Below are 25,600 nucleotides of genomic sequence, written 5' to 3'. Positions count from 1 at the left end.
TCTTAAGGTGCACTAGAGTTGCTCAAACTTTCTCTGATTGTACGAAGATCTTTTCAGATTCGCTTTGAGGAACAGTTAGCCGTTCTACTTATAGGGAAAATGTAGTGTATACCGCCTGAAAATGAGAGCACTGTCAGCCCAAGATTAAAAAAAAGACCTACTAAACTGATGTCTGTTGAATAAGCGCTACCGGATGAATATGTATAGCATCAAATAAGTCATCACCTTGTTTACCCTATATAGTTTTTTTTTGAAGCGAAAACAAAAATAAATAAAAAACAGAATAAAACAGTATTGTGATAATCGGAACAACAACTGATATAGAATTCAATAATCTACCTTCCAATCGTGCCGTAGCATTAATACGAGACAATCCATCATTTATTAATATTGAATTGTAGTACAATCTTTTAGACAACTCCCGAAGCAATGGGCAGATTCAAGTTTTTGTAATTTATACACCCTACTTGAAGACTTCAGTAGTAGTCCTCTCAACTCAGCATGCCAAAACAATCGTCAGAAGCAAAGAATAGAATAGCAGTGCAATCTGCTCTACATTGGATTCTCTCTGTCGGCTATAAATCCTCTTTGAACATAAGAAATGATTGCGTTAGTGTAAGTTAAACTCGTTTATGCGCTCAAAATCTTGCACATATGTCGTTGCGTCATTTACATTACAACCCTTCTGTAACAACGGCTTGACATACTGACTAGCGCGAGATTATTCTTCGACCTTTGCGAATCGCGTCTATGAACAAAGGAAAAATAGAAAAGGGGACAGAGTTGTTTCAAATGGATATGTTATAGTAAATGTACAAACAAAAGAAAATTGGAAGTATAAATGATATATTATGCATCGTACAAGAAGGAATAATACAAATAACTCATAATGGAATGCTCATATTTATTGTTGCAGACCGAATGTCTTAATTTAACAACCATCAGCTACACACTTCACACCAAAACCAGCAAAATTGCCAAAACCTGGACGAACCTTAAGGACACGTTCTTCGTCAACACCAGCTGATGAGTTGGGACCAGACATCAATCTTGAGGTCATATTCTCGTAGACTGCTCTGATGGCATCTGCAGCAGAACGATCATGGTAGGAAAGTGACTTTAAGCTGGCAGAATCTCTATGAGCAGGTACTGCAGGAGGTGAGTTAGCATTGACTGTCAGATCTCTAGGCTGTCGAGACACATTGGTAGTGCTGTGTTCAGTTCCTCTATTAGACATAGAGACATCGTTGCTATTATCAAGCTCAGTAAACCTAGAATCAACAATGGTTGCATTAAGTGACTCATCACGCTTGGGAAGTTTTTCACTTGCTGAATGGTCCTTAGCAGGAGTATCAGCATGCTTGGCCATAGTAGCAGCAGTGGAAGCAGTCAGCATACCAGACCCTACGTTGTTCATTATAGAATCAAAGTCGTCATCCTTGAAATGAGAACGATTAGATTGTGTACGTTAGGTTACCAATATTGACGAAATAAACTTCACACAATTCGTACTTACGTTAGCTGAATGCTGCGACGAATCTTGGTCTCTGCTGGAGGCGTTCACACTAGCATAACTACCAGAGTCTTGGGAAGCAGCAGGTGCATTAAAAGTATTACCGTCGATTTTACGAGATGGTGCTACAGAATCATCGGATCTGATGTTATCAAAATCAAGATCAAACTGAGAAGGTTGATTACTGATATTGCGACTATCGTCCGTATCGTTCAATTCTGATGACTCAACGGTTTCAGAAGGCTTCACGGCATCGGCTTCGAATGAACTGGATCCGAAAAAATTTTTAATACCAGTAGCAAGAGCGGTAAGGGAGCTTGATGAACCAGACATATCACTATGAGATTTATCTTCGGCTGTCTTTCTTTCGCCAGAAGTTTTGACAGGTTCAGCATTGTCCACGGCAGGGTTTGATTTTGCCAAATCATTGGTCTTCGTAATATTAGTTTCAGTGGTTGACTTTTCATTGAAGTCCGGATTCAAGGTTACAGGAGCATTATTGTCAAAGCTAGCGCCGGCTTTAGAGCCTTTATTATCAGTGCCAGGGGCAGCAAGGAAAGTATTGTCAGCATTAGCATCAGTTTTAGTAGGAAGGGCGCTGTCATGAGATGACTTTTCAGCTGAAGAAGCGTAGTCGCATGGATAACGATTATTGTTTTCTTCAATGGCGAAAGGGTTCTTGCTGTCATACACTTCAGGCTTGCCAAATATGCCATTATTGGACGAGCCTGTATCAGTAGCTTTTTCATCGTGGCTCATAGAAGAGGTATTATTAGCTTTAAAAGGTTTGGAATCTACATCACGAGTAGCAGGATTGATGTCAACATTATCACTGGGTTGATCTGAAAGATCCTTTGACGAGCTAAAAATACCCTTGATAGCAGCAAGCATACCTAATTCCTTGGGCCTCTTATTATCCATATCAGTATCATCTGCAACTGCATCGCCAGTTGTATGAGGGTTTCCATTATTGCTGAGATCAACATTCTTGAATGAATTGTTGTCTTGAACTTGACCAACGAAGGGCTCATTCTTGCGCAAATCGTTCGAATTACCAGCAGTATCATGAAGCATATCACTTACACGATCATCAAGCTTAGCAAGTTTTTCGTCATCATGGACGTTATCCTTGCCAATGACAGAGTTATGACTTCGTGTATTGTCAAAAATAAGATCCTCAGCAGGAGAATTATTGCTACTACCACGACTGCTGCAATGAGGAAGGTTGTTTGAAGTTGTATCAGGCCCACAGGTATCTGCCTTTGAGTATAGATTACCCATATCTCCAGTGGTAAGGACACCGAACGAACTAGCAACAGCAGATGGAATATGGTTAGGCTTGACATCATCTGTGTTACTTCCATCGAATTGCGAGCCATGTACATCAGGGTTGCTGTCTGCAGCATTAAAAGAGAGCTTATGAGCAGCAGCTGGATTATCATTAAGAATAGTACTATCAACATCAGACCTAGAAGGTACATCAGTAGATTTAGGGGAAATCATTTCTTTTGCCTTTAAATCAGCTTCGTTTTCTGGTAAGTCACGGTTCAGCTTATTGTTGACGCTTCCGGTGCGTTCATTGAAGGGTTCAATGTTATTGGTATACTCAGAGCTAGGAGCATCAAGCTTAATTGCATTGTTCAAATTGAGACTGTTGGATTTATCAATAGCGTCAGGAGCACTTCTGCTTTCAGTTCTTAATGGACTCATTGCAGATTGAATTGCGTTGGCATTTGTATTATCAGCAAAACTAAGAGGTTGAATATCGGATTTTCGTTGTTCTGGCGTATTATGGAGCTTTTCATCAAAAAGATCGCCATTACCACTAGGATTACTGTCGTCACCGCCCATAATTGAGGGCTGATTGGCCAAACCACGATTGCTAGAGGAAGCTTTATTATTATCGGTCATAGCAGGTTCTTCGGTTTCATCCTTGGAATTGGAGGGTCCGAATACACCTATAATACTAGCAGTAAGTTTACTTAGAGAGCTAGTTGAGGCAGGTGTATTGACATTATCAGATTCGAAGGCATTTGTGCCAGCGGGAAGTTGACCCTCTAGAGTGGGTTTGTTGACAGAACGGCCAAGATTGGTGCCCTCAGGTTCATTATCTTTAGGTGTTTCCGCTAACAAGTTGTTGTTAGTGGTTACAGGTGCGATCATGATTGCATTATCATCATCTATGCATGGTGCCTTGTCGACCTTGTTGGCGAAATCATCGTCAAATTGAGGTGAGTTTGTCTCATCCTTAATGCTGGATTTCAAGTTTTCAAAGGGGGAAGTAACCTTTGATGACACGCTAGGCCGGAGTTCTCTTGGACTAGAATCGGTAGAAACATCCATAAAAGGTGTCTCATAGGGAGCCCCTGAAGGCGGTAACCTATCCTCGATACTGGTCTTCATATCCTTCATATCGGTTGAAAAATCAAGACGTGAATTATCGATTGTAGGCATTATAATATCCTCATAATTATTTGGAGAGTTCCCTTTGTTCTTAGTTATTGCCTTTGAATCTCTAATGTCAGTTGTAGGTTTGGCGGATAAATTATAAGGTGACGTATATGCATTTATATCAGCGCTGGAAGTGAATATGGGCGTATCAGCGTCAGTCACCTCTGTAGCAGAATCAGTTTTCATACAGCGTAGATCACCTTGAGCAGTATCATTAGTAAAGGGATTTAGTGTATCCATATCACGAGTACTATTTTGAACGTCGACCAGAGAGGAAGGTGTATCATCATTATCAACAACAGGAGTTTTAGACTCATCATTGAGGAAGGACGAGCTGGACGCACCCATAATACCTGCAGCAAGTCCTCCCAGCAAACTTGAGGAGCCTGATGTTGCACCATCGACATCATTGGTGTTATCTACATCGACAAGGTTATTCTTGGGCAGTTTTGCAGAAAGGTTAGAATTGTTAACAGAGCGCTCGGATGGCTGAGCATCGGTAGAGATACCGCGATTAGCGCCACTCATTTCACCAGTAGGATCCATTGCATTTACAGGCTGCTTTTGATCAGCATTGTCGTCACTTGGTGTTTGAGCAGCTTGTGCTCTGTATTCATCCTGAGTCTTGCAGGCCTTATTGAAACGTGAGCAAAGTTGGCAATCTCCATCAATAGAATTAGGATTTGCACTATTGACCTTGTGCGTTTCGCTAAGCAGAGAATTGGTACCAGCAACATCAGCAGAATTGCAATTGATCTTTTCACTGATATCACGATTTCCAGTGGTATCATTATCGAGCGTTTTGAGTTCTTCAGTCTTTGGAGTGGAACCAAAGACGCCCAGAATACCAGCAGCAAATTTTCCAAGGGAACTAGTTGTGCTAGGTGTGTTGATATCAGCAGATTTCGATTGTTCTGGAGTAGTAGGTAGCTTGCCAGTGACGTCAAGTTCATCAATAGAAAGATCATTTGGCTTGCTTGAAGTATCATTAATAGGTTTTTCCAATTGACCGTTACCAATATCATTTTCAAGTCCACCACTGGAATCGCTAGGCCTATTTGGAATAGATATTTCTTCAGCAATAACCGTAGGATTCTTAAATCCTGGAACATCATAGATTTCAGACTGAGGTTCATGTAAATGTCGATTTACATTATCTTGAAGAGTAAGAAGATTGTTATTTGTCTTATCATTAGTATCATCAATATGCGAAGTAGTTTTCTCGTTGATGTCACGAGGATTGCTGGAATTGTCATCAATTGAATGATCGTTTTTATCGCCTTTAATTTGAGAACCGAAGAAACCGAAAAGACCAGTACGTTTATCCAGGGAGGTAGGTGAGCCATCGGGCGTTTTAGCATCAGTAGAAGCTTCAGGTAATTCACCGGTAAGACTAGGCTTATCAGCATTAAAAATGGAATTTTTTTGTAATACGGTGTCTTCTCTAGCATTAGTAGAAGGCAGCATCGTATTGTTTATACTAGCATCAAGCTTATTGAGTTTGTTGACGGGATTATAATCCTTGGACAGATGGTCGTCCATATTAGCCTTGTCACCTGTCTTCTCGCCTTCCCTGATATTATCGGCAGAGGGTTCAGCATTGATTTCAGGGGTCTTTTCTGTTAAATCTGGACCGTTGGTTGCAGGTTTGTGCTTCCCAGGTTCATCAAGATTATTGGATGAGCTAAACATACTAAATAAACTGGAGGAGATCATATTAGCAAGACCAGGACGAGCAGACGTCTTTTTATCATCAGCAGCTGGGCTATCAATGCCACAGGCAGTTTTGTTATTCTTGTCAGCAATCTCTCTTTCGACTTGAACAGGTTCATCGTTGAAACCTTTAGTATTGCCTGGGTTGTCATTGAATGCAGGAGAAGTAGTACGGGAGGCTGCATCATTACCACGGTCTTTTATGTCTCTATTGGAGGAGCTACGGTGGTTTTTATCCTTGGCGGCTGGAGATGAGAGCATAGAACTTCTTGACGAAGCATCAATCTTGGCGAGCTTGCTTCTGGGCTCTGCATCCTTGTGTTCAATATCATTGTCAATAGTAGTAAAATTTCCATTAGTATCATTTACTGCATTAGATATGTCATTAGTGTCCTGAGCAGAATCTTCTGCCATAGGCTCGTTATCAATATTTCTTGTTGCGTCGACATTGTTGTCCTTTGAAGAAGAACTGAACATACTTAAAACACCGGCAGAAATCATTCCTACAATGCCGGGGCGTGCGGTGTCCTTTTCGATATCGGAATTTTGAGCATTGATTTTGGTAGTAGCAGGGTTTTCTACATCATGTTTATTCTTGTCCGAAGACACATTATGGTGAGCACTTGCCATGAAAGGATCGTTCTTCATAGATGCGTCGAGCATTGCAAGCTTACTCTTGGCATCAGGGAGGTTGTTATTATCAGCTGCAAAATTAGGAACACTGTCATTCATGATACGGTTACTTTGATTCATATCAACTATATCCAAGCCTTTATTGGGAGCATTCTGTGAGGTAGATGATGCATATGTATTTCCAGTTCCAGGAGGAACAGTCATCATCCCGGGTGCAGAATCGTTAGATTCGGGAAGTTTAGCGTTATATGGATCACTTCTCATATCACGAGCGGTTGTCGGAGGCTCATTATCATTCATCGCACGAGCAGATTGATCAGGGCTGCAGTTCAAATCATCCTTCAAATTTTCAATAGCAGTATTAATAGCAGCCGGTACATTTGATGATTTAAAGGTGTTATTGGTTGTCTTGCGGAATGATTCATCATCATCTAAAGGCCTTCTATCTTTGGCCTTATTATTAGCTGTTCCCGAAAGATCAGATAGCTTGGGAGAATAGATTTTGTCATCGGGCATTGCAGCATTATTATTTTTAGTGGGAGGTATCTTACGCGGGGGCGCTACAGGTGCGCTATTTGAAGCCCTCACTTTGCGCCAATTATGTTTTTGATTGTCATCATTAGCAAGTTCCAGGTTCCTATCGGCATTTGTTGTGGTCTTTCTAGGAGGTGCAACAGGAATACTGCGATCATTTTCATGTTTACCAACAGCAATACCGATTGGATTGAGTGTATCGTCAACACTAACAAGTGGTGTGGCTGTCATTGGATCAAATGCATTTGTTTTTTTGTTTTCAGGAGAGCGCTTCAAAGAAGATTCTCTCATAGAAGGCGATTTGGTTGTATCCTTAATATCATCTTCTTTTGAATCCTTTGGTTTACCAAAGATTTTTGGGAAAACAGATTTCTTAGATTTCAAAGGTTTCATGTTATCGTCAGTGCTGTCGTTAGCTGTATGAATTGCATCAGGAGTACGGTTTTTATCGACTACAGACTCAGCGTTTGCATTTACAGTGTTGTTGTCAACTTGATCGACACATTTGTGATTGAGAGCAGCGGCAGTTCCAAGCCCGCCATCTATAGCAGCAGCACTAGCATAGTGTGACGATGGACTGAATGCAATAGTAGGACTTTCCTCCGCTAATGTTTCCATATCTCTCTTTTTCTGGTCATCCAAACAATCAATATCATTTTTAGGTTGGCCAGCATTATGCAGAGATTTAAGCACTTCTGAACGATAAGAACTGTCCTGATTTCTCACTTTGTCAATATTGTCATCAAATGGCGTAGTTTCATCCTTCATTGAAGGTCTGCCTCCTTTGCTTTGAAGAGAAGGTGTAACATTATCTGTAGTGGTCATATGGGGATCCTTACTATCAGAAAAAGAATCATTCATAGGCGGAGTATACTTCATTTTGGGAGCACCTTGCATTCCACGGGGATCTAAACCATCTGTTGCTTCCGGAACGTTGTCGGAATGAAAGGTACAAGGCATGATTCCGCGTGAAATCTCATCTGAAAGAGTCAATAGTATCAGTTATAGTCCATTTCAGTTAAATTAGTCGTCGACATATTTACCTCCAGTATAGTTTTGATAAGCTAAAGGGAAAAATAGCTTGATTATATTCTGCAGTTCCTTGAGTATATTGTTTAAAAGTCCTGCGTGTGCAGTTTTAACTTTGTTATTGCCTTGTAGCTGTTTCGTGGCTTGCTCACAATGACGTAAAACCTCGTTGAAATCTGAAGTATTATTCGTGTCTACAATGGTTCCCCAACAAAATAAGAAAAAAAAAGCTAAGTTTTTGATTCAAAAGAAACTGCAGTTGAAGTAGTTGGAGGGTCTTACCATTACTGGTAGTCTTTCTGTTCATCTGAGTGAACTCTACTGCAGCGGCAAACTGCTCTGCATTGAAGCGATCCATTTTTTGACGCGATAAAAGTTCAAGGAAGCAGTCTTCAGGCAATCCTTTCGATCTGAAATAGTCTTTGACTTGGTTTACTATTCATCAATAAATAATAATACGGAAAGAATGACTCAATACCCATTATTGCTTAAAAACCGTTATAGAGACAAGAGATCACATACCATCCAGAGAACCGCTGGAGTTCTTGTCAAGCATTCTAAAGTCCTGAATGTAGCTGGAAAGTCTATCCAAAAAACCATCGACATTTTCTTGCGGTATGGATGCAGCGGTAGCTGCATGTGGCTGTTGAGAGCTTAAACTAACAACCGACATTCTTCTTCGAGAGATTGAATGGTTAAAAGTTATTATATAAAAGGCTTTTGAGAGCTATAGAGAATCAGAACAAGAAAAGGATACGTGTCCCTTCTTTAAGAATTTGTAGAATTGATTTTATCTAAAATGTTGTGTGCTGTTGTTTCACTGAGCGAATCTGAAACCAAAGTGTCTTTTTTGACATTTAAAAGTGGCGAAAATGAAGAGCATCATTCCCTTGCTCGCATGAAGACTGAATTTTCTCTGATAAGAATGATGTAGTTAAAAATGCTCAGCTAATTAAGTATTAGCTATTTTCTAGAATACGCTCAAATACAATTGTAATGTATTCAAAATGATATTGAAGTTGAATTGATATAAAGGTACCCCCAAATTAAGTCTCAGGGGAAGGGCAGTGGCAAGCTTTCATAGTCATTTGCCAAGTCTGAGAGTAATTTATAAGTTCATGTAACGGTTGCTTTGATCGATTACAACAGCTAGAGGATCAGCTCAGAAATAAAATATCTGTTGGTTGGTAAATCGCCACAAGATTTGACACCGTTTAAGTAATTTGATCAACTCTCGTATGGTCGTCAAGTACTGATATTATACAACGTTTTTTAACTGACATTTTAGATTTTCTTTTTTACCTGCAGTTTAACTTTGAAAAGTGTAAGTTGGATTGTTGGATTGTTGGATTGTCTAGCTACAATCAATAGAGTTTATGCTTAGCTTTTACTGAGTTTTCACGATGTTTCAAACTAGCCAGTCGTTGCAAGTTGTCGTAGTAAAAACCATGTAAACAGCAAGGCTATTTTTTCAGGATCGATTGCGCAGATGAAAACCAATTGCGCGTTTAATCTCAAGGTAAAAACCACCAAATATAGTTGGTATGTGCTAATAATGAGTTAATCGGGATACTACGAAGTATAATCGTCATGACCGTACAGATTTTATAGTTTTCATAACGATGCTCAATGCAAAGGCAGGAGCGTAATGACTCGTTTTTTCTCTGTCAATTCCTACATTTTTTTTTACTTATTACTTTTTGTTATTCTCAAAACAAAGATTATCATAGTTTTCTCGCTTGAATAATGGCAACCACAGTTGTTTTGAAGGCATTGTTGCCAGATCGTACAACTATAATTTTTCCTCGCCACTAGCGGTTTCTCGTTGATAGGTAGACATTGGAAACAAGCTCTGCTGAAATAACAGAGCCGTCTTCTTGAGGTATTATTCACTTCACTCTGTACTGCTGTGATGACAAGTGTTTCTCAAAATTCCCTTCAAATCAAAGTTTGATTGCCTATTAAATTTATAAGCATTGCTGACTACAATACGTGTAGCGATGCAGAAGTACATGTTATATCATATTATTGTATTTCAATCTCAATGTTTGAATTGTCTCGATGGTGAGCAATATTGTCTCCTTTTCGTTGGCTCTTACAATATTACTATATACTGTGAGATATATAGCCAAAGGTTCGTATAACGTAAAATAATATGAAATCAATTCTTGCTGGTTTGCTAAGAATAAATCGAAACGATACAGCTAGTTTGACACTGTTAGGGTGAACGATCACTTCAATTTAATGTTATTAAAGGCGAAAGAGGTAACTATCATGAGAACAGAAGCTAATATGGTTTGCTGACTGTTGTTATTTAACTGGAATGCAGTAAATAAAATTGATGTTCAATCAATACTATTGTCGTTTGGCAAATGTTAATTCGTAGTTCAGAGAGATAAGAAAATACAGTACAAACAACGTAGTCCAAAAGTGTTAACAAGAAAAGTATGTTCTACGAACACTATGAATATTTACCATTGAATGAGGATGCAAACACGCAAACCCTGTTAAAATAAGCCTAATTAACTCAAACAATATCGATATCCTTCAAATTAGTCCACTTTTTAATCTTACATAACAGTTGTGTTTGATAAGATTATGTCTTGTATCAGTATAGGGCTTTGTTGTTTGTTACAAAAGCATAAAAGGAAAGCTATACAATAGTCAAAGTATTACACTAATCAGAAATTAGAAAGCTTACTTATAGATGGGTGCATTCAGAGCAATTCTAATGATAAATGCAACGTATGTTCTATGTCAAAAGCAGAGAGTGATAAAGAACTGATCACTTTTGATCTTTTATAAACGAGCCTAACAGACAGAGATGGAGAGGAGAATCATTCAATTTGCCTTGTAAAGATTATGGTATTGACGATACGATTGTTGAAGCAGGTATTCACAGGAGCATATAATGTATTATATTGTCAGGGATTGATTACTGTCAAGGTATCTATATTCATGGATAGAACAGATGCTCATTTATGCATTCTTCCTTTCCTTTGTACAAAATGGTAGCTGTATGGAGGTCGATCGTTAATTGGGGGGGGATACCTGTATCGCTTGATGGCAGCTTCTCATCGAAGAAAGGCAAACTCACCTCAGAATAATATCGATCAGTATTCTAACTTGTCCCAATTTGCGATGTTTCTAGATGTTTCTACAGTTACATTTGTATAAATTTAACTGAAAGCAACATCTATGAACTTAAACCAATCAAGAAGCTCAGGGCAGCATATACGAACATGAGACAGTATTAAAGTCTTTTACCCGATTAAAATGCTATACGTACATAGCTTGATTAACTAGATTGTCTACAAATAAGCGGGAAGAAAACATATAAACCCTATCATTTGTATAGCTGGTCCAACGTCTAAAAGGCAATGCTCCTTTGCATCAACCTGTAAAATTATGCGTTTTTTTCTTAATTCATGAATAGATTTATTTGGATTCCGCACTAAATAAAAAGAAGCAGTCTGTACTAAGATCCGAGTCTCTCAAATCATGAAATCTTCCTGATTATCATCTACATAGTGTACAAGAAGAAGACATATCGGAAGACTGTAATAACCCGAATGAATGCCCATTTTAACAGAAGGACTCTCAATACACTTCATACCCACGATTCTGGAATTTTATTTACACGTTTTCGAAAGCAGCCAATAAGAGATTGCCATCATGTAAAGCAAACATAAATTATTATTGGCCCAAATTTGAACTGTAGAATGTTCATTTGCCACGTAAAATTAGCAGATAATAAGCAATTGAAACACAGAGATTCCTTATAAAATTGCGCAAACTCAGAACGGTAACGGTTCCTTCTTTTTTATTCCTCTGCACTTTTGAAACTTCTCGTCTACTTTCTTACAGTCAACGACTAAATAAAAACGCTAAAAATGAAGGTTCCTACCATTGCTGCTATTTTGGGTCTTGCTACTTTTGCCTCTGCTGAAATCTTCTTCCATGAAACTTTCTCTGACGGTGAAGGTTGGAAGAACCGTTGGGATGTTTCCGAATACCGTGAAGATTTGGGTAAATTAGAAGTGTCTCCTGGTAAATGGTATGCCGACGAAGAAAAGAATGTTGGTCTTAGAACTGCCGAAGACTATCGTTTTTATGCTGTTTCCTCAAAGTTATCCAAGCCTTTCAGCAACAAGGATAAAGATCTCGTTCTTCAATTTGATGTCAAGAATGAACAAAAAATTGATTGTGGTGGTAGCTATTTAAAGGTAAGGATTAGATTGCTTAAAGACGCGATAAATTAGTCATCAAAATACTCATACAATTTTGTGACAATAGTTCTTTGGCAAAGAGTTCGATGCTAAGACTTTCAATGGAGAAACTGACTACAACATCATGTTCGGTCCCGATATTTGTGGCCCCAAGGCTATGGTTCACGCTATTTTCAACTACAACGGCACCAACCATAACCTGAAGAAGACCGTTGATGCTCCTAAGGACGAGTTGACTCACACATACACTCTCATTGTCAAACCCGACCAAACCTATAAAATTTTGATTGATGGTAAGAAGAAGGCTGACGGTAATCTTATTGAAGACTGGGACTTCCTTCCCCCTAAGAAAATTTTGGACCCTAATGCCAAAAAGCCTGAAGATTGGGTTGACGAAGCTGAGATTGTTGATGAAACTGATGTCAAGCCTGAAGGCTATGATGATATTCCTGAATACATTCCTGATCCCGATGCCAAGAAGCCTGAAGACTGGGATGATGATATGGACGGCGAATGGGAAGCTCCCTCTATTGCCAATCCTGAATATAAGGGCCCTTGGACTCCTAGAATGATCCCTAACCCTGCCTATAAGGGTGAATGGGTTCATCCCGAAATTGATAATCCCGAGTACAAGGTTGACAATGACATCTATGCTTACGAATTCGGCAATGTTGGTATTGACGTCTGGCAGGTTAAGTCTGGTACTATTTTCGACAACATCTTAATTACTGACGATATAAAAGAAGCCGAAAAACTTCAAGCGGAAACCAAATCCCTCAGGTCCTTCGAAGAAGCTGCTCAAGCCAAGTACAACGAAAAGGTTGATGAAGAAGCCAAGGCTAAAGCAGAATCCGAAGGTAAGGAACCCGTTGTTGAAGACATCGACGATGATCTTGATCTTGAAAAGGTTGAGCCGGTCATCAACTTCAATGACGATATACCTGAAAAAGCTAAGGAAGCTCTTGAAAAGGCCACAGAAGAAGAAAAGTCAAAGGAAAAGGAAAAGGAAAGTCAAAAGGCTGATGCCGAAGCAGAAACCAAGAAGCCTGTCAAAGATGAATTGTAAAGAACCTGTTTTCAATTTGTTTTCCTTTTTCTTCGCAAATATCCACCTATAACATACACAACGTTCCGCAAATGCATTCTGTATTACACCTAATAATATCCTTTCTTTACATATACATATATATTTATATTGACTAGCATCCCCTCATATATTTGTACTTAAATTATCGCGAATTAATGGGTCACCAATCATTATAACAAGCTTTGGTCTTTCAGGCGCTGTGAATATTTTTGATAGCAAAATGTGAGTAATGTACTTATTATGCTAAACTACGCATAATTCTGTTTTCAAAAAGCGAGTACTTTAGGGGAATGGAAAGAGTTATATTGTGTATAAGCATTACCGCTTTGGCTATTGTTTTCTTATTGATCTTTTCCCTTTTTATACGATAAAACGTAGCCATCCTATTCTGATATTTATAACGACTATAAAATCTCAAGACACATACTTTTTACATAATGATGGTTTAACTGATTCAAGGGCATGTTAATAGTACACGATAACTATAATTTAATTGAAAAACAGCCAGCCTAACGCATTGCAATGGTTCATCAGGATTTAGCGTACGCTCCTATTGTATCTTACTGGATTAACAACCTTCATTACGTTTTACCTAAACATCAGAAGCACACATTTAGCATGACCGTATCAAATATGCTCTCCTCAAGAAAAACATAGACTCACTGCTTGTCATGACCAATTCAGGTGTTTGCTTCGAAGAAAGCCCTAGCAACGTCGTATCTGCCATCTTAGATACTTTACTTGATTCTGCTGATTTTCCAAATAACAACAGAAGTAAGCCCCTTAAGAACAAAGCATACCATGGCAGCTTCTTTCTTTAACGCTTTTGTCAAAAAAATGGGCAGGTAGAAACAAGCTTTTCTTGTGTGGCGAAATTGGATAACCCGTAAATCTTAACTAACTTTACAGAGTTGAGGTTAACATATCTGAAAGCCTTATCATCAATGCTTAATGCTCGAAATATAAAGAGCACCTTGCTATTAGAATATTGAATGATAGTGGAATGGTACGGGAATTGTTACTGGAAGCAAAGTTATCAGTGCAAGTTTCTTTGAATTCTACATCATGTGTTTGATTGATAGCTTTGCGATTTTCAAAGTGATTATGACAGAAGTTTGAACCTTTTCTCTTGCAACATATTTATTTACTAAACCTCAATCAATAAAGTTACCAATAATACCGGCATTTTGAACTCTCATGATTGCTGCCGGTGATATAACGAGGAACTCAAAGCAAGAGTAGCTTGTTAAAGCTTCAAATCAATTGTTCAGTATAGAGTCCATATACAAATGCTTTGACCGTTTTTCGAATCAGCCAAAAAAATTGTGGCAAATATTTAGCTTTTAGCAAAGCCATGAATAATAGGATTGTACTCTTCTTCATTGACGAAATTGTTAAGGACATCCGATGTAGCACGGCATTAACATGGACGAAACTGGATTCAACGGTAGTGATAGACGAAGAACCTTTGCAACATAGAATATTTTGGAAAGCTGAACTATAATGGTTCCTCAGCCGCACCTTAATAAAGAGAGCAGCGACAAAGTCTCACAAGACTCCACGACAGAACAAAGTGAACCAAACACCACTGGACATGCAGAAAAATGTCCTCAGGTATGTTAGCCTATAAGAACCTTTACCTTTTGTAGATCACGATGCTACTTTATTTTCAGATTCAGTTTTAAAGATGTAAAACTAAGTACCATACGGTCGATGCATTACTTGGTTCGAACTGTGGCAGTAAACATTTATAGAAAATGGGTACGCTGCCAGTGTTTCAGCCATGTTACGTACAACGGGATTATTTTTTTATTTTTTTTATTATTCATGGCAGAGCTTTATTGATCGGAAACCCCAATTCTCAATTGTTTCTCTAATTTACTGTGCTTATGTATGAGTGCGTTGCTATAAGCAAAGAGGTGGTTGTGTACGAACTTTTGCCGCATTTACTACATATTATTTCATCCATGACAATATGGAACTCACGCAACTCCTCTCTATCCAACGCATCCACCAAATTGTTGAGACAAAGGACGTAGCGTCCATTCTTGAAACTAACCGAGCAGTTGCTTCAACTGCCTTGCAGTCAGGGTCTACTCTTCTTGCTTCCAACTACTGCAACCAGATTGTTCAATGGTATATTGATGACTCCTTGAGAACGAATAGCATCAACAATTGTTACGCTAATACCCCTTGCTACTGGCATTTTTTTGCTGCTATGCTTTTCTTTCGACCATTTCAGATTACGAGTAAAGGGCAAGTTGAACCCTGCCTCACCCAAAAATAATGCAACTTTACTTATAATTCAGGTTTGCAAGCCATTTTTCTGCTTTCTGTTTCCGTTCTTTGACAGTTTTTTTCAGCGTTACATTGTTTTGTGAGTTTTTTCAATTTTTGAAGCTCGAAGCAAGTCTATCCCTTGCACGTATATACGGCCCATTTTTTTACAGTAAGGACAGGGTACTTCTTTAACAGCATACCATGCATTACTGCAATGCTTTTTGTTGGATTTGCATCAACGAAGATAATCAGATACAAGCCATATTCATTACTCAACTGAGAAACGGTTCCTGCTTCTCTTCCCCTTTGCTTTTCCGTCATAAAATCGAATTTCTGCCTTTGCCTCCTATAATGTTAAAATGTATGCTCAGCTATATCCATTATAGCTGCTGCCTTCAATACTGGGTACATATTGTCTATGATAAAGCTTATGAAAGCTATTGTCTACTCTGCTGTAAACTTTGTATAGCTTTTGCTCCTCTTCTCCTCCTTCATACACATCATCGGGGCAAATATATTGATCACAAGCTCTTCATCAACTGGTAGTGCGTTATTCTCATCTGCAAACGAACTGAAGGATAGTGCCGCCTTTTACCGGCCGTTCTGCAACTCATCCTCGATCTCCTTGGTAGCTGCCTGATATAAGATTTTCATCAGCTTTAATTATAGTCATGAAGCTAATATACATTTTACCAGTGGACTCTTCAAGTTCATCCTGTAAGCTTAAATCTTTCCTATGGACATCGATGCTCATTGCGTTACAGCCACAAGAGTAAAGAGTCTCTCCGTTCATGCCAAATCAAATTCATTACATGTGCCATATTCAATGAAAAGTTTTGCCAATTTTTGTACGAAGAGCCTCAAAGTCTAGTATAGTTAAAAAACGGTTTTTGCGGTCACAACTGTTTTGAAAGAGCATTTCCATTATGCTGGCTATCCTCCATCTTTTCCAACAATTAAACAAAAAGTATGAATAAAGGCGGTCCAAAGAAATTCCAATTCGGATTTCCCAGCAAGAAAGTAACAGCAGCGACAACGAAAGCTACAGAACAAACAATAGCAACAGACGCCAAACGAAAAGCTCCTGAATCGCTTCAGGAAGAATCCAATAAGAAACCTAGATCGTCTGCTTTTGAAGCTAATGATGACGATGACCTATTAGCTATTGCTGGAATTGGTAAACCTTAAACAGCGGATGCATTAATAGAGTTTTGACAAAGCAAAACTCACTTCATGGATGATATATAGTCGAGACACAACCTGTGAAAGCCGAAGAAGAGACTCCAGGAAGCAAAGCAGAAAGTGCTGATGAAGAGGATCCTTTAGACGCCTTCATGGCTGATATGAGCGAGCAGGCGAAAGCAGATAAAAATGAGCCTAAGGTATTCAGCGCATCTACTCTAATTTTTCTCTGCCTGTCGACTAACCAATAAAGCATAGATTCGTAGAGATGATATTGAAGAAGAGGATGAGCTTGAAAGTTATATGCGTCACATGAAAAAGAAAGGCATAACTGTGGGGACTTCAAACCAACCAATGCCAGAATATGATGAAGTAATTAAGATGACATTTGAATTCCATACTGTATTCTACATTCATATCTAACTGTGCGATTTGTAGAACGCTAATTCCGATGATGAAGTTTATGCAACTGCAGCAGCAGTGGATGCTCGACTCGACCAAGAAGGATTTGATTCTGATGAAGAATATTCGAACAATTCGAACACTAAGAAAGAGATCGAGCCACTATCTCGTGTTGATCATAGTAAAATCGACTATAGGAAGATTGAAAAGAATTTTTATGAGGAACATCCTGAAATTGCAGCTTTAACTGCTGCACAAGTGCAAAAACTTCGCCATGAACTAGGTTTGAATGTATTAGGACATGCGGTTGCCAAACCTTGTATATCATTTGCACATTTTGGATTTGATGAGGATTTAATGACGACAATTATAAAAGCTGGATATATCGAGCCTTCTGCTATTCAAAAGCAAGCTATTCCAGTAGCATTAGAAGGCCGTGATATTATTGGTATTGCAAAGACCGGTTCTGGTAAAACAGCAGCATTTCTCTTACCAATGCTCATACACATCATGGACCAAGAAGAATTAGTAAAAGGGGATGGGCCTATTGGGTTGATTTTGGCTCCAACGCGTGAATTGGCCATACAAATCTATCAAGAAACAAGAAGATTCGCAAAAGCATATGGTTTAAAGTAGGCGTTACTCTCTTTTTTTCCTTAACAGCATAACCCGAATTTTTTAAAATAATGGTATATCTGATATTAGAGTTGCTGCTGTCTATGGTGGTGCATCCAAATTAGAACAATTCAAAGACCTACGTAGCGGTACAGTTGAAATTCTAGTAGCAACACCCGGCCGTTTAATTGATATGATTAAAATGAAAGCAACCAATTTGACAAGAGTTAGCTACCTTGTTCTCGATGAGGCAGACCGTATGTTTGATCTTGGTTTCGGTAAGGTTATGTAAATCAATTGCAATTGCATTACTCCCTGGAGAGACCTCATAGAATCCAACATATGGCAAATTAGAACCACAAGTCAGATCCATCTGCGACAACGTCCGACCAGACCGTCAAAGTAAGTGGGATGTACTTCGTTAAAAACGATGTAAGATGAACATTATATTGATCAAATGATAGCTCTTCTATTTAGTGCAACATTTCAGAAAAGGGTCGAAGCACTAGCGCGTACAGTCACCAATGATCCTGTGCGTATAAATGTAGGAACAAGAGGACAAGCAAACGAAGATATTAGACAAATTATTCAAGTTCTGGAGCAAGATGAAATGAAATGGGACTGGTTGATGAGGAATTTGACAAGCTTTTGCGTCGGTAAAATTCATATTTATTGGAAAGCCGACACAAATGGGAGGATGGTACTAATCTGTGAAAAGACGGTAGCGTCATTATATTCGTGAGTAGGAAAGATGCAGTGGAAGTTCTATCAGGAAATCTTAAAAATTGCGGATTTGAATGTAAATTGTTATGTTGCAGAAAGTTGCAGACGAAGAACTGTTACTGACCTTTAAATGAATGGGATAGGTGTTGCATTGCATGGTGATTTACAGCAGTTTGAGAGAGAGCAGGTTCTCCGAGATTTTAAAAACAACAGATCTAGAATACTAGTGTCTACGGACGTAGCAGCTAGAGGCTTGGACATCAAATCAGTTAAAACTGTCATTAATTATGACATTGCGCGAGATATTGATTCCCATACACATAGAGTGGGAAGAACTGGTCGTGCAGGTGAAAAAGGTACAGCTTTTACTTTAATCACTCAAAAAGAAGATCGTTTTGCGGGAGAATTGGTTCGACATTTGGAAGCTTCAGGGCAATTTGTTCCACAAGAGTTGACGGCTTTAGCAATGAAAAATTCTTGGTTCAACGACTCAAGGAATAATAGAAGAGGTGGCCGAGGAGGTCGTGGCCGCGGTCGAGGTTTCCGCGGTAATAGGGGTGGTTTAGGTTTTGGTAGAGGTAAGCATTACGATTGAGGTCTTTCTTCACTAAGTATTGTTATAAGATATTGATATCCTTTATTAGACTCTTCATCATCAAATACAAGTTTTGATTCTGTAAAAATGCAAAAGTCAGGCTTGGGGTCATATCCCCCACCACAACAATATAATCAGAATAATAGCCGGTGATAGTAAAGTTTACAGCACTCGCAAATTATATTCCACTTTAGATTGTTTTATCTTAATAAATGACAGCTTTCCGATTGCTTACCCTCCATGAATAATGTTTTAGTATCATTTAACTGTCGTGCACTACTGCAAAATATATTTCCACTTTGTTTCGACTATCTTATGGATATTCTCTGTCACTAGCTCATGCTCCTCCGCTGCAATAACATGGCCATCCCTTTGAAGTTTCACTAAATGCATTACAATACTATGTGCGGCTGGTAAGTGTAGAGACCCTGGATACCCCTTATATAGCAATTGTACAATTTCCAAAGGCGTTAACCCATTTTGTCGAGCATTTTCTTCTTTCAGTAAGCCTGTCACTTGCTTTTCCCGATATAATCTATGGTCGATGTACTTCTGTATTTTATCCTCTCCATTCTCAATGACTGGGCCATGCCCAGGGTATAGTTGCTTAGGATGGAGTGATTTCAATCGCTGTAATCCATTGAGATATTCCGAAAGATCATCAAATACAGCCGTACCATGTCCCAAGACGCAGTCTGCTGTGAATAAACTCTGTTCTTCTTCCAACCAAAATGCGCAATGATCCTTCGAATGACCAGGTGTATAGATTACTTTCAAAGTAACTTCATCAGTATTGAAAATTTGGTTATCTACCAAAGCATGGACTTGTATATCCTTAGGAAATTGATCCATATGAGGTACCTTGCATCCATCTGGTACTGGAAACTTATGAATTTGGAGGTTGTTCTGAGGGTTAAGCTTTTCGGACTTGAGAATATCTCTTAAACCGCCCCAGTGATCCCTATGCCCATGGCTGATGATTATATCAGAAATGAAGGCATCTGGACGAATCTGCTGTAGTGATGTTTCTAAATGATCCAGATATTCTGGCTTTCCTTCGCCACAGTCCAGCAAAATTTTTTGTGCACCCGTTCCCAACAAATATGTGTTGGTACCTGATATATAAACATACTTATAAGTAAGCATTTTATGGCTTTAATAATCCTTATTATTATTAAGAACTGTTACCTTGTAGAGTAAATTTGCCGGGATTTAGACCTAATACTCGCCACACTCGTTGAGATAATTGAGAAAAGTTTGGCAAGTGCGCTAGAGCTTCAGTCATTTACAGTTGGTGGTAACTAAAAAGAAAAAACATGAAAGCTGATCCGTTTAAAGAGAATCTTTTATTACACAGATTATCTCAAAAATTCAAAGCCCAATGGACACGAGACGCATAAACTCATCTAGATTTCCCAGGGCAGCTCCGAATGCAACAATTATCCAAGATTCCTTTAGGGTTCGAAAAGTGCAAATGTGTAATCTATGGCACTGCTTCCTAATTGATTGCTAATTGAATGTAAAGCTATTTACCTTGCCTTTGAGGAGCAGCATTTGGCGATACTTGGTTGAAATACATAGACCACTCAGTTTGGTTTGAAGATAAAGTCCAAAGCACTCAGCTTTGGCGTTTTAGAGTTGCAACGGCTTTTAAGTTTATTATGTGATCTGAACAATATAATGTCAAAGACTCTCGCTCTCCATGATAGTTCAAGAGTACAAAATTGTTCGTTCGAAATTACATGATACGTTGATAAGGACGTTATGTAATGTATTAATCGACCTTGTGTATTAACAACATGAGTATATTAATAATTCTATATGAATAAACTATATGGTTCAACAGCAAGAATTTTATAAAGCTTTTAGAACTGGCACCATATCAAAAAATTACTATTTTCCTTATATCAAATGATAAGTCAGTCTCTGCAAATGCGGTATGGCATACCACAGCTTTTTCTATAGCAGTGAAAAAGATGGATCTACAGCACTATTGTTAAATGGCTTGAAACCCTATGGCAGGCCATGAATTGTTGATGATCATTATGAAAGAAAAACAAATAAACATTATATTAATTACGCAGCAAATTTTACTGTTTATAGATGTACTATCTTTTTAGATAACAACAACAAGCTTAGCCAAAAATATACAAAAATTAACTGATACCTTGTCAACATGTATATCCAACACGAATAAAAAGGCAAAAGACGATTTAGATTCATGAAGGGCTATTCCCCTTCTATGCTTTTTGACTCAGAGTAACGTTGTTTTTTTTTTTTTTTTTTTGGAATGCCTTTAAACATTACCATAATGCTTTCAAACGTGGCGTCTGAGAGTGGTTGGCGTGTTGAATTTGCTTCATATTATGGACATTCAAAATCATCATTACAAAATCATCATTATTATGTAATCGATTCGTTGAAATGCTGTCTACTTATTCTAAGCATGCGTTTTCTTACCCTTTATTAAACTCAACTTGAACAGCAGTAACATGTGTATTATAATTATAATCGTCTGAGGTAATGGCAAAAAAGAGTTGATTTATTGATTGTCGAGTGTCAAAATGGAGCACTTCCAATATGAAGCCAATAATTGGCACTCGTATGTTAGTAATTACTGAATAGAAAGAGCACTGAAAACATTTGAATAAAAGTAAAATAATGGAGCGCTTCCCTCGCGAATTCTTGATTAAACAATACTTAACCATCATTTAGGATCTCAAAATTGAAAAAGGGACCTGTACCTGATGGCTCCATCAGCATTATTAACCATGCGTAATGCTATTAAAAAATGTACAACAGCTTGGGAATGTTTAGCCCAAAGTCTGCCTTTCCTCCTTCGTACATAGTAAGGTGTTTCGTTTTATACAGATACGTTAATACTTCCATTGGTATATAATGTTATATTCTTTACAAAGTCTGTCATCACTAAAGGACTTCTATCTCTGCAAACGACGGACATGTTTAATTCTTGACAACTGCTATAACTACATTGAATTACTTCAACTTCTCAACTTATTACATCCATAAATCAGGGGCTGTTTTTTTTGGGGCATCGTTCTGATCCCCTTTTTGAAACGCTTTTTTCGTGAATTCACAGAGATCTCTTGTTTAACTGACCCAATATTCGATATTCATGAAATAGAGTATCCGAGAAATTTACAATTGCTTTTGAACTGAATAGAGTGTTCACAATTGTTATAGAACAGCAGTACTGCAGCAAGAAATTCTTTCTTATACATAATCACCTAGATTCCTAGTTGACACACGGTTGGAAAGGTATAAGAGTTTATTGCGAGGTTAGAAGGCAAAATTAGAAACAAAAAAGGAAAGCAAGAGACGGCAGCTACAGAATGAGATTAAACACTAACGTTGCTGTTAAATAGTATAAAAACTTGGTAGATAGTACTAGAATATTTTATACGGGACGAGTCGAGCCCATAATAGGATCATAGATAGAAGCACATAAGTCTATCGATGGGATTTGTTGTTATTGTTGCATTTATAATTCTACTTCTCGATTCACTTTTTAGAGTTTTACTTTTAGGTTGAAATGGATAGATTATGCTGCTGGAGGTAGATTGCTTGCTTTTCGTCTGTACAAATTGGGTTTCGGTGGTTAGGTTAATTTCGCTTTTGCTAGTTGTATCTGTATTATCCGAGGCGATTCTTCTACTATATCTCGCACGGAGGTAGATGGGATCGATGTCAAAGAGAGCGAGCGTCATCTTTAACTTATACAATTAATATTTGCTAGAGAAAGAATGGTTATTGTTATCGTACGATGGAAAAAGGAGCTCGGTTTTCAATGGTGGCATGATATTTATATAAATTGCAATTGCGTGCTCCCCAAGCAAGCAATGTTACACTGAGAAAAGGCATTGCTTTCATTAAGCGGAAAGATCTAAAGATAGCTTTGTCCAATAAGATTTTGAACAAGATCAAATGAGACGACTCTACTATTATTCACTCAGCAAGAGGTAGTTATAATGTACGTAAATCAAGCTCCCGCAAATGTATTCTAACTAAGCGCAGATAATATTAGATGGTGGCTGATACGTATTTGCTTGATCAAAGCTAAATGTTAACTGTTATAAACAGCATACGCTTAAAGATATAGAGGATATTTTCGGCTATGTGCATAAATGATACACACAACATTGGTAATTCATGCAGTCTGCTAAGCCTCTATTCAGTCTGAACAAATTAATGGTCACAATTTCCAAATCTGCAAATGTGGAAATTCATGGTTCAGAAAAGGTAAACTTGCTTTGACAATCTCACAGATCATACCTCATCCAGGACATTCTCGTAAAACCAGGAGTACATTACAATTTCAAAAATGGGAAAAGAGAAGAAGTCAACCATCAAATTTCAGAAAACTAAGTTAAAAGGTGTCTTAAAACGAAGAAAAGAAGTAAATAAGTTTAAGCGACAAATTCAGAACAGGCAATTACGCCGTAAAGGGAAAAAAGTTGAAGACAATGGTATCTTAGATCACGCGTTGAAAATTCGTCTTATTAGTTCTGAGTCATTAATTAATGCTGTTTTCTCTCAAGGTGGAGATACTAATGAAGAGAAGGTTGGAGAGACTGAAGAAGTCGCCGAAGAGTATGTGCTTTGTGTATAGATTACTTCGCCCTATCGTTGAGTCATTACTGACCGTTCCGATGTTTTACAATCAACTATAGAAAGCCACAAATCAATACAGAAGACTACTTTTGCAACTTTGTAATTGATACAGACGAATCCTTAGAATTAAGCGATGACGAAGATGATATGGAAGAAGATGTCGACCCTACAGAAGAAGTAGTTCAATTAAAAGAAGACATTCTAACGGGAAAGACGAAAGAAGAGAAAGAGCCGTTGATCAAGAAATTTCTAACCAAATCTGTTCGATATCTTCACGAATTTCCGGAAGACGATACAATTCAGCACATTTTGGCCACCGTAGAATCTTATACAAAATACTTTGGGCATTTCCCTACATTGGCCCGCGAGTATCTCCGCGTTTTATTGGATTGTTGGTCGGATATTGCTCTTTTAGAGGAAACCAGATCTGCCTGTTATAAAGCCATGAAATATCTCGGTACAGCCGCTGTTGACAGCAACCGTAGAAACTACATGCCTAATGTACTGAAAGGTGTATATTTAGTATTCGCCCACCGTGCCACAAACAAGATTACGGAAACTAGTTTACCGGTATTGCAACAAATGTTGGAAGAAGCAGCCGATATTTATAGCATCGATTTTCGTCTCAGTCACGAACATGCTCATGTCTATATCACTCAGTTGGCAGATCATTTGAAAATTGCCAAAAAGCGACAAACAGTAGAAAGCTTCAAGCAGATTTACACATGGCAGTATATCAGTTGTCTTGATTTTTGGACGAACGTAATTTCAGTGACGTGTGACCCCACAGTTATGGTTATGGCCAAAGCAGGAGCAGAATCACCCATGCAAGCGGTTGTCCAGCCTTTAGTTGATCTCATTCTGCTTACCATCCGTCTGAATCCTACAGCACAATTTTTACCCTTACGTATTCATCTTCTTCGAACTCTGATTTCACTTCTTGATGCAACAGGTATTTATGTACCTCTAGCTTCTCATATGTTTGAAATTTTGAACAGTGATTTGTTCAAATCCGGTCACAATTACCCAGCCGTAGACGATCTGCCCAAGTTGAACTGGGAATTACATTTAAAGACACCTAAAGTATATATACAGACAAAAAATTATCAAGACATAGTGTTTGAGACGGCCTACGATCTGATATTGGATTATTACGCTTGTCAAGGTTTATCCATTGCTTTTCCTGAGCTGGCCATTCCTGCAGTTCATAAGGTAAGACAACCATTGCGATTATAATGATATTTTATTTTTAATGCTAAAGTATAATCCTTGTCGTTAGTTGAAGGAATTCCTGAACAAAATAAAAGGAACACGTTTCGCTAAGTCAATGCGTACGTTAGTGGAAAAGATGGACCAGCATAAAAATTTTATAGAGCAGAAAAGATCAAACGTTGATTATACCCCCACTAAATTAGACGAAGTCAATGCTTTTCTAAGAACTACAGATTTTGAAAGGACGCCTTTGGGTGCGTTTTTAGCTTCAAGAAGAAAATAAAGCACCTGGAAGATTTAAATATCGATCAATTTGTTGATATGATAGTTGACGAGATACTGTATTTTTCCTTGAAAATTGCAATGCAATGGACATTGTTTGAAGAAATAAATCAGCGGTTTTTCAATTTTACACTTTAATGCGTGCCTTTATGCTTAACTTACTAACTTTTTGTTGCAACCCAAAAGACTGCATTACAAAGCGCTCTAAAGCCCAAAATGATGAAGGGAGATACTATTCGAGAACAAACAAGTTTTGATAACAATTGAAACACCATAGGTTACTGACAAGTTCAGGAGAACATTTCCAAGATCGGTTATATAGTCAACTGTTATTGCTGCTTTCTTTGTTAGTCGAAACAATCACTGATTATCTAAATTTAATCATTAGAAGTATCCAATCTTTTATACGAAAAAGTTGAAATCACATGCGAAAAAGAGGTATAAACTGTAATCCTTCAAATCCCTCAACGAACTCACATATGATATTA

General features: G+C 38.2%; 5 protein-coding genes across 5 annotated transcripts; 3 read left to right on the top strand and 2 right to left on the bottom strand.

Moving 5' to 3' along the window:
- Positions 1-931: 931 nt before the first annotated feature.
- On the bottom strand, positions 932-8,546 carry BDF20DRAFT_915965 (uncharacterized protein; the record flags this gene model as incomplete). The annotated part of the gene is made up of 5 exons (XM_053084390.1): positions 932-1,438; positions 1,517-7,824; positions 7,888-8,067; positions 8,156-8,308; positions 8,396-8,546. The coding sequence occupies 5 exons, from the start codon at positions 8,544-8,546 to the stop codon at positions 932-934; spliced, it is 7,299 nt and encodes a 2,432-aa protein (XP_052932779.1).
- A 3,220-nt stretch (positions 8,547-11,766) lies between these two features.
- Positions 11,767-13,168, top strand: BDF20DRAFT_907592 (Calreticulin family-domain-containing protein; the record flags this gene model as incomplete). The annotated part of the gene is made up of 2 exons (XM_053083400.1): positions 11,767-12,099; positions 12,170-13,168. The coding sequence occupies 2 exons, from the start codon at positions 11,767-11,769 to the stop codon at positions 13,166-13,168; spliced, it is 1,332 nt and encodes a 443-aa protein (XP_052932778.1).
- A 3,270-nt stretch (positions 13,169-16,438) lies between these two features.
- Positions 16,439-19,139, top strand: BDF20DRAFT_915963 (P-loop containing nucleoside triphosphate hydrolase protein; the record flags this gene model as incomplete). Its single annotated transcript, XM_053084389.1, has 10 exons — positions 16,439-16,646; positions 16,718-16,851; positions 16,910-17,023; positions 17,090-17,685; positions 17,759-17,946; positions 18,023-18,070; positions 18,133-18,324; positions 18,387-18,467; positions 18,535-18,969; positions 19,036-19,139. 10 exons carry the CDS (start codon positions 16,439-16,441, stop codon positions 19,137-19,139), a joined length of 2,100 nt encoding a protein of 699 aa, XP_052932777.1.
- Positions 19,140-19,262: 123 nt separating this feature from the next.
- On the bottom strand, positions 19,263-20,271 carry BDF20DRAFT_825691 (beta-lactamase-like protein 2-like protein; the record flags this gene model as incomplete). Its single annotated transcript, XM_053077995.1, has 2 exons — positions 19,263-20,101; positions 20,175-20,271. The coding sequence occupies 2 exons, from the start codon at positions 20,269-20,271 to the stop codon at positions 19,263-19,265; spliced, it is 936 nt and encodes a 311-aa protein (XP_052932776.1).
- Positions 20,272-23,191: 2,920 nt separating this feature from the next.
- On the top strand, positions 23,192-25,287 carry BDF20DRAFT_889280 (Noc2p family-domain-containing protein). Its single transcript, XM_053082125.1, has 3 exons — positions 23,192-23,473; positions 23,546-23,597; positions 23,678-25,287. Exons 1-3 carry the CDS (start codon positions 23,329-23,331, stop codon positions 24,852-24,854), a joined length of 1,374 nt encoding a protein of 457 aa, XP_052932775.1. The 5' UTR covers positions 23,192-23,328; the 3' UTR covers positions 24,855-25,287.
- Positions 25,288-25,600: the final 313 nt, after the last annotated feature.

The sequence above is a fragment of the Mycotypha africana genome, assembly GCF_025528875.1.
Source record: "Mycotypha africana strain NRRL 2978 chromosome Unknown BDF20scaffold_10, whole genome shotgun sequence".
In the NCBI taxonomy this organism is placed as follows: domain Eukaryota; kingdom Fungi; phylum Mucoromycota; class Mucoromycetes; order Mucorales; family Mycotyphaceae; genus Mycotypha; species Mycotypha africana.
Note: the sequence above shows the minus strand (reverse complement) of the source record. Positions and strands in the feature narration are given on the sequence as shown.

Coding starts and splice junctions, on each gene's coding strand:
- BDF20DRAFT_889280 (XM_053082125.1), top strand. CDS start 23,329: ATGGGAAAAGAGAAGAAGTCAACCATCAAATTTCAGAAAACTAAGTTA. Junction 23,474..23,545: donor GAAAAAAGTTGAAGACAATG/GTATCTTAGATC, acceptor TTTTCTCTCAAG/GTGGAGATACTAATGAAGAG. Junction 23,598..23,677: donor ACTGAAGAAGTCGCCGAAGA/GTATGTGCTTTG, acceptor AATCAACTATAG/AAAGCCACAAATCAATACAG.